Consider the following 7203-nt stretch of genomic DNA (forward strand, 5'->3'; position numbering starts at 1 on the left):
CCCGCTCTCTGTATCACCCGCCCATCCTGTCTCCTCCTCCCATTGGTTCTACTGTCCCTCTTCTCTCTCGGCTCTTTATTGCAGCCTTTTGATGCCACCGCCCTTTCTACATCAAAACTCCTAGGTGCTTCTAGGTTGGACAGAAATTCCTCCTTACCTTCTCCCGGGAAGGCCCCGCCCCCTGGAGAGCCCGCGGGCATCTTAAAGGGTAGTGAGACTTTTGAGAGGGCGGGGCAGGTGAGGGTCAGGAAGGTATGCAGGGTAGTTGAACATATACTGGTGAAAAGGCACCAGAGAGTTGAAACAGGAGTCACCTTTGAAGATGGAAAAGTGAGAGGGGGACAGCTAAGACAGCAGGCAAGAGGCTTACCAGGTTAGCTTTTGAAAGCAAGGCAAGAGAGGGTACAGCTGAGGTCGGGACAAGGGAAGCCAAGATAGAATAGGGCAGGGCAGGTAAGTCAGGAGTTGAGAAGTAGAGATGAGAGGGATGAGCAGGTAAGAAGACAAGGGAGAAGTGAAAAGGTAGGGGCAAAACAGGTGACTACACCCTGGAAGTTATTAGAATACAAGGAAGGGCTAGGAAGATGCCATGTCAGCGCTCAACCCCTATCGTGCCCTCACCAGTGCCCTGAAATGGCTTTTCTTCTCCCCTGGGGTTGGAGGACAGAAGCAGTATTTTTTTCTGCCTCTGAGCTGACCATCTTTGATTTCAGGTGTGTCCCAGACATCTTCAAGGTCTACAGCATCTCCAAATAAGCACTCCTGCACATACTGGGTGCTACAGAAGAGCTGATGGCAAAATCAACAGTTTTTCTTTGTGGTCCTGCTTAAACGAACCCGTAAGAGATCTTTAGGATGGCACCACGAGACAGGCTTCCTGTGGGCAGAGTTGAAATCCAATCCCTCTCCCTCTTGGCTTAGCATTCAGTAGATGCTCCACGAATGCCTCACTGCATCTACAAATGGCCAGTCGCTTCTGATTCTATTACGTTTATTAAATAGTGGGTTTCCACACATGGCTTTTTAAATAATCCAGGCAGGGGAAGGAGGGAGAGGAAGATACAGTTGGAGCTCCCCTCCCCAATACATAAGTATTTACATTTCAGCAACTGGACAATCCTGGCTCAGAAGGAGGCAGCAAGAATCCAAAAAAGGGAGAGGGTGGGGCCCCAGGAGAACAAACAATAAGACTTATTTCCCCCCCAGCCCCCCCCAAAAATCCACCCCATCCTAGTGGACTCTAGTAGTGTCCATCTCCCATTCCTTCCCAAATAATTAAAGTAGGGTTCTCCTCACCAGAATAAGAGCACTTGGGATAACAGAGTAGGTCCCCTCACCAAAAAAAAAAAAAAAAAAGAATAAAGGAAAGTAAAAAGAGCCCTGGGATAACAATAGGGCATTACCTCTCCCAGAACAAGCAATCCTGGGCTGAGGTAGGCAAGCAGCTTGACTGAATATGGGACCCTAGGCTATGGGAAAGGGTTCCTTTGCTAAAATAAGAGCTGCTGGGTGGGGTATTGGAAGGAAAGCACCCTTGCCCAAGTTAAGAGCATTTGAACTAAGTTTGTGTGGTGGCAGCAGGAGATGCCAGTATATGGGGTTACTACTCATCAGAATAAGAGTCCTGGGGGCTCAGAATGGAAATAACTTCAACCAAATAAACATCCTTAGCAAAATGAGAAGCAAGGAAGGACCCCCTCCAGAATAAGAGAGCATACGTTCTGGGAGGAAGGCTCCTTAACAGGATTGGGATGGGGACTGGGAAAACTTGGCTTATGTCTTCTGACCCCTGATCCCCAATCTCTGACCCTAGTTAACACTGGATTTTTAATGACCTGTAAAACCAGATCAACAGATACCCATCTATCCCTGTGGCATGACCATAACCATGGGATGGCTATTCCAACTAGTGGGGACCCTGGCCAGGACTAGGGCAGTAGGGACCAAGCCAAAGGGGTGGAACCCCCTTTGGGGGTATTGAGGGGTGCATCCTCCGCTGGTGGTGTCTGCATCCACGGGTCCAGCAGAATCTCCTCCAGTGAGGGTCGGGCAGAGGGTTTGGGAGCCAGGCACCGGCGGATTAGGGCACAACAATCTGCAGATCAGAAGCACACAGGAGATTAGCAGTCACTTGGGGTACTGGTCCCTGGAGGGATGGAGACTGGTGGTCTAGAGCCAGTGAGAGGCTTACCTGGCGAGACATGGGCAGGGAAGTGGAGCTCAGCCTCCAGAATCTCCTGATCTCTCTCAAAGGGAATGTCCCCACATACCATGTCATACAGGAGAATACCCAGTGACCAGACAGTGGCTGGGAGTGCATGGTACTGGTGACGAGAGATCCACTCTGGGGGGCTGTACACCCGTGTCCCTGCATGCAAGCCAGAGGTTAGAGCATTCTCTGATAATGCCCTTCTCCCACCCTACCCTCCCCAGGAAATGTGGTCCCTTCACTAGGATGAAGCAAACTCACTATATAAGAGTCCCCTCAACCAGAATAGAAGCTCTTTAAATATAACAGCAGGGTCTCACCACCAGAAAAAGAGCACTTAAGATAACAGCAGAGTCCCCTCAACAAAGTAAAAGCACTTAAAAGTTATAGTAGGTTATAGTTTTGGTAAAAACTACCAAAAAAAGAAGACTCAGGATAATAGTAAGATCCCCTCAACAGAATAAGATCCCAAAACAAGATCAGGGTACTGTCAGAAGATGGACTTTACTGATGGGACTCTACTAGAGGGCAAGGCTTGAAAGTCTAATATTAAAAACCAAGAACCTTATAGAGGTGCACTATAGATCAAGGGTTACAGGATACCTCAGCTCTGGGGGCCAAAGATCAAGAGGCCAAAAAGGCAAATGGTGAAATCTCTCCACAGAGATTTAGGAAAGCCTTACCATCAAAGTCAGTGTAGGGTTCATCGTGAAGCAGGGCGCCAGAACCAAAATCGATGAGTTTGGCACAGCCCCGGCGGAGGTCCATCAGGATGTTCTCATCCTTGATGTCACGATGGACAACTCCACGGGCATGGCAGTGTCGAACAGCTGCCACTACCTGGGCAAAGAGGCAGCGGCTTCGACCTTCGCCCAACGGGCCCTGCTCTGTGATGTAGTCAAAGAGATCCTGGGCGGGCAGAGGCCGCTCAAGGACCAGCATGAAGCCCTCGGGTGTCTCAAACCAGTCAAGCAGGCGGATCACACCAGGGTGTCCACCACCTGCACCCACCTTCCATAGCAGTGCCACTTCCAGTGGGCATGTGCCTGAGTCTGACTGTTAGGGGAAGCAGGGAGAGAAAAGAGAACACAGACGTCAGGCTGGCAACTTTTGACTTCCCACCTGAACTTAAATCATAGTCCCCCTTCAGCCTCCTGACTGTGTGACCTTGAGCAATCCACCTCCTTCTCTGGGCCTGTTTCCTCACCTTTTTAAAAAATTTTATTTATTTCTGTGGGGGAGGTAATTAGGGGACTGAACCCAGGACCTCCTGCATGCTAAGCATGTGCTCTACCACTTGAGCTATACCCTCCCCATTTCCTCATCTTAAGGGCTCAAACTCTCACAGTCATTGGAAAGGTGATTCAAGCCAAAAGCCTATACACATCTGCCAAGTAATAGGAGCTCAGTAAATATTTAAAGAATAAATGGAAGTGGTTCTTAACAAAAGGCCTTCAGCAGAAGAAGCAACTGATGAACACTATTATGTAATAATTTATCTGTTTTGTTCACTGACATCTAAAAGAAATTAGACTAGTGCCTTACACATAGTAGGTGTGAATAAATGTTAAATAGATGAAAGCACTTTATAGCACAGGGTCTCACACAGACTTAGCACTCAATAAATACTATTATTGTGTAATGGTTTGTTTTGTTCGCCGACATAGCTCAAGCACTAAAACAATGCCTGGTAACAGGGTAAGGTTCAATACATATTTGTTAAGCAGATGAAAGCAATCAGTAGAAGGACTAGCATAAAAAGAGCTCTCAATAAATGTAATATTTTGCCAAGTGCCAAGAATTGTGCCTGGCACATTCTAAGTGCTCAATATACATCTGCTAAATAGCTAGAAGTAATTAATTGCAAAGGAACTGGCACAAAGAACTAAATAATGTTATCATGTGATAATTTCGTCCCTGTCACCAAGCACCTAGAACTGTGTTGAATGAAGTACTCAGTGGGGCTTGGAACACAATAAGCTTTTATGATAAAGCAAGGTCTGTGGCATACAGTCGGTGTTCAATGAAAGGCATAAATGTTACTGGCCACAAAACCCGTCCCACTTTAGAAGCCCTGCATGGGCACAGGGCCTGCCAGAAGCAGCCTCCTGTCTGAGATTAGAGCCCTCTACCGGCGAGTCCGAGGACTAGCACAGCTGCGGACAGGTTTTCTCACGGTGATGAAAATTCCGGTACTGCGCAGGCGCACCTTCTCCCTCTGGGTCCCACAACCTGCGCAGGCGCAGTCTCCCCAGAGCCCGCCAGGGGGCGCTCCCGCCCCTACAACTTGCCCAGACCCGCCCTGTTGTCCGTTAGCGCTCTAACGGCACAAGAGAAGCAGCCACCGTCACCATGGCAACCAGTGACCTCTGCCCCTCTTTCCTCACCAGCATGCCCTGCGGGCAGCCCCTGAGGCAGTGTTTGGAGGGAGGATGAGAAAGGAGGGTGGGAGGGGAGAATCCAGGGCTCTGGGGGAACTGGGGTGAGTCAGAACTGTATGGAGGTGTGGATGTCACCACAGGGGAGTAAACATGGGCTGGTAGGAGTGTTCTTCTCACCGTTACAGGGCCCAGGGAGCCATACAAACCATAGAAAGGCGAAATCCATCATCAGAGATGGCGTCGCCAGGTCAAAAAGGACTCCAAAGATACTCACCAAGGGGGACCAGCCCAGCACACGATTCCGGGGGATCACCTTGATGGCCACCTGAAGAGGCGGGCTGAGGTGAGGGGGCCAGCAGATGACCCCCAGACCCCTCCCACTCTGGACCCAACCACCCCACACCACAACCCAAAAATTAGCTGGAGCTTCTCCCCTGCCCTCCAAGTCCCCAGAATCAAGTAGACCTCTCCCACCATCTTTGGCTCGGGTTCTCCCTTCTCAGGCTTCAGGATTCCTCACTTCAGGTATTGGGTTCTGAATTTTCTAACACCTCAAGCTCCCGATCTTCCCATCCAGCCCCAGGACACCCCAAATCTGTACCAGTGAGGTTCTGGTCCTCACAACCCACCCTGGACACCTGCCTCCAAAATCTCCCAAATCTCAGCTCTGGGTCCCTACGTTCTCACACATATATACTCCCCTGGATCCCAAGGTCTATAGTCCTCATGACCACCCCCCCCGCCTTAGTCTCACACACAGGACCTCCGGAATCGTTGCCCTGAAACCCCCTTCTCCCTCACATATCCACCTGGACCGTCACACGCGCGCGCGCGAGCGCGCGCGCGCGCCCGCTCCCTCAGACACCCCCAGCAACCCGGATCCTGGTCCTCATGACCCTACCACACGCACATTGTAGGCTCATTCCCTCGTCAATTAGCATCCCAGCCCCGGGACTCCTACCCCCGCCACACACACAACTGGCCGTCCCAAGACCCTTGTGGTGGATACCTGGAGTCGGTCTGTGACGCGATGTCCTGCGAAGACGGTGCCGAAGCCCCCTTTACCCAGGAGGGGGCCGAGTCGGTACTCGGCCTCGAACGCTTCCCGATCCTTGCCTCCTACGCAGGCGGAGGCGAGGAAGTCAGGGTGGTGGCGTGCTGAGGCGGCCGCGAACCCCTCTCCCTCCCCCCGCGCCGCCCTCAACCACTTCAGCCCGCCCGGCCTGGTCGCGGTAGCGGAGCCTCTCTCACCTGGTGGCGGCGTGGGGGTCATGGGGGCCACTGGGAGCCCCTGAAGAGGCTTAGTCAACATGGAGGAGGAGCTGCGTAGATTGAGCCCGCTTAGCCCACAGGGCGTGGACGCCCGGGGTAGCGAGGCCGGGGAGCCAGGACTGGGGGGCGCCAGGGTGGAAGGTGAGGAAATTGGTGGCCCAGAAGCGCCGGCAAACAGCGCAATGTTAAGATTCGCCGCGCGCGCCAGCCCCGACGCTACTGAGACGGGGCACGCGCCTCCCGAGAGAGTCGCCCCGGGCGACGGCCCCGCCCATCCGGACGCGGCACCTGCTGTACCCCAGCCAATCGGAGCCCGTCCTTATTTGCATACCACCCTCAACGTTTCAAGTACCCCCTTATGCAAATAAATGCCCGAATCTTCCGCGGGGGCGGGGTCTGCATGCAAATAAGGAGGGCGCGCGCGAAGAGGAAACTGGTTATGGGAATCCCTCTTGCAGCAACCGCGTTTTTGTTTTGGTTGTTGCTCGGGGTTGTTTTTATATATGTGTGTATATGCATATATAAACTTAAAAAAAAACTGCACCGCCTAGGAAGTTGGCTTACTTCCGCTGCTTCGAGATTAGCGCGGAGATAACGCCAGGCCTGGCTTCTAAGAATCCGGGCCTGTGGCTATCCAGGACCCTGTCTCCGAAGGGTGCTCCTCATACCAGTACGAGTCCTCCAGGCAACTGGCGGCCTCCGTCCGGAAACCAAGGATCCTGCAAGAACCTGCTCAGCCGTCGGGGGGGTGGCTAACCTCCCTGACCACCACCGCGGGGAAAGCACTGGTCAAAAGCGGCGTTCCCAAACCCGGAGGCCACGGCCTGTAGGGTGTTTTGGGGGCCCTTAACCTAGACAGACTTGGCTAGACCTGGCTGTGAGCCCAGTCAGCAGGTCTAGAATCTGGAATGGCGGGAGGTGGGGAGGTGGTTCTTCGGTATAGGAGCAAGCCAGAGTGGTGGTGGCTGGAGGAGGGGGTGCTTCCAGATGAGAGAGAGGGACTGAGGGAGCTCGGAGAGGTGGTAAAATACCTCAGGCACAAATCTGGGGAAAAAACAGGCCTCGTGCTGCAGAAAGAGACATGCACTCCAAAGACACACACAGAAGTACCATGAGAGAAATACACAAACGTGTACCACCACATTCACGTGATTTTGTCCTAGACACACATGCAGACATACACTGTCACACAGAGACTGACATCCACTGTCAGGCAGGCAGTCTGCCAGAAAGAGAGTTATGTCCCAGAGACACACTGGCACTCCAGAGATTCACAGACCTACACTGCCATGTGACAAGGACACAGAAATGTTGACACACCGCCAAAACTTGTCACAAAGA

The 7203-nt window shown here is 52.3% G+C and overlaps 1 protein-coding gene across 1 annotated transcript; it reads right to left on the reverse strand.

Annotated features, from left to right (window-relative positions):
- Window positions 1-974: 974 nt before the first annotated feature.
- PIM2 (Pim-2 proto-oncogene, serine/threonine kinase) lies at window positions 975-6083 on the reverse strand. The gene is made up of 6 exons (XM_006213461.4): window positions 5842-6083; window positions 5600-5709; window positions 4865-4915; window positions 2893-3265; window positions 2192-2368; window positions 975-2095 (listed from the first exon to the last, which is right to left on the reverse strand). Exons 1-6 carry the CDS (start codon window positions 5900-5902, stop codon window positions 1929-1931), a joined length of 939 nt encoding a protein of 312 aa, XP_006213523.1. The 5' UTR covers window positions 5903-6083; the 3' UTR covers window positions 975-1928.
- Window positions 6084-7203: the final 1120 nt, after the last annotated feature.

This window comes from Vicugna pacos, chromosome X, assembly GCF_048564905.1.
Source record: "Vicugna pacos chromosome X, VicPac4, whole genome shotgun sequence".
NCBI classification, from domain to species: domain Eukaryota; kingdom Metazoa; phylum Chordata; class Mammalia; order Artiodactyla; family Camelidae; genus Vicugna; species Vicugna pacos.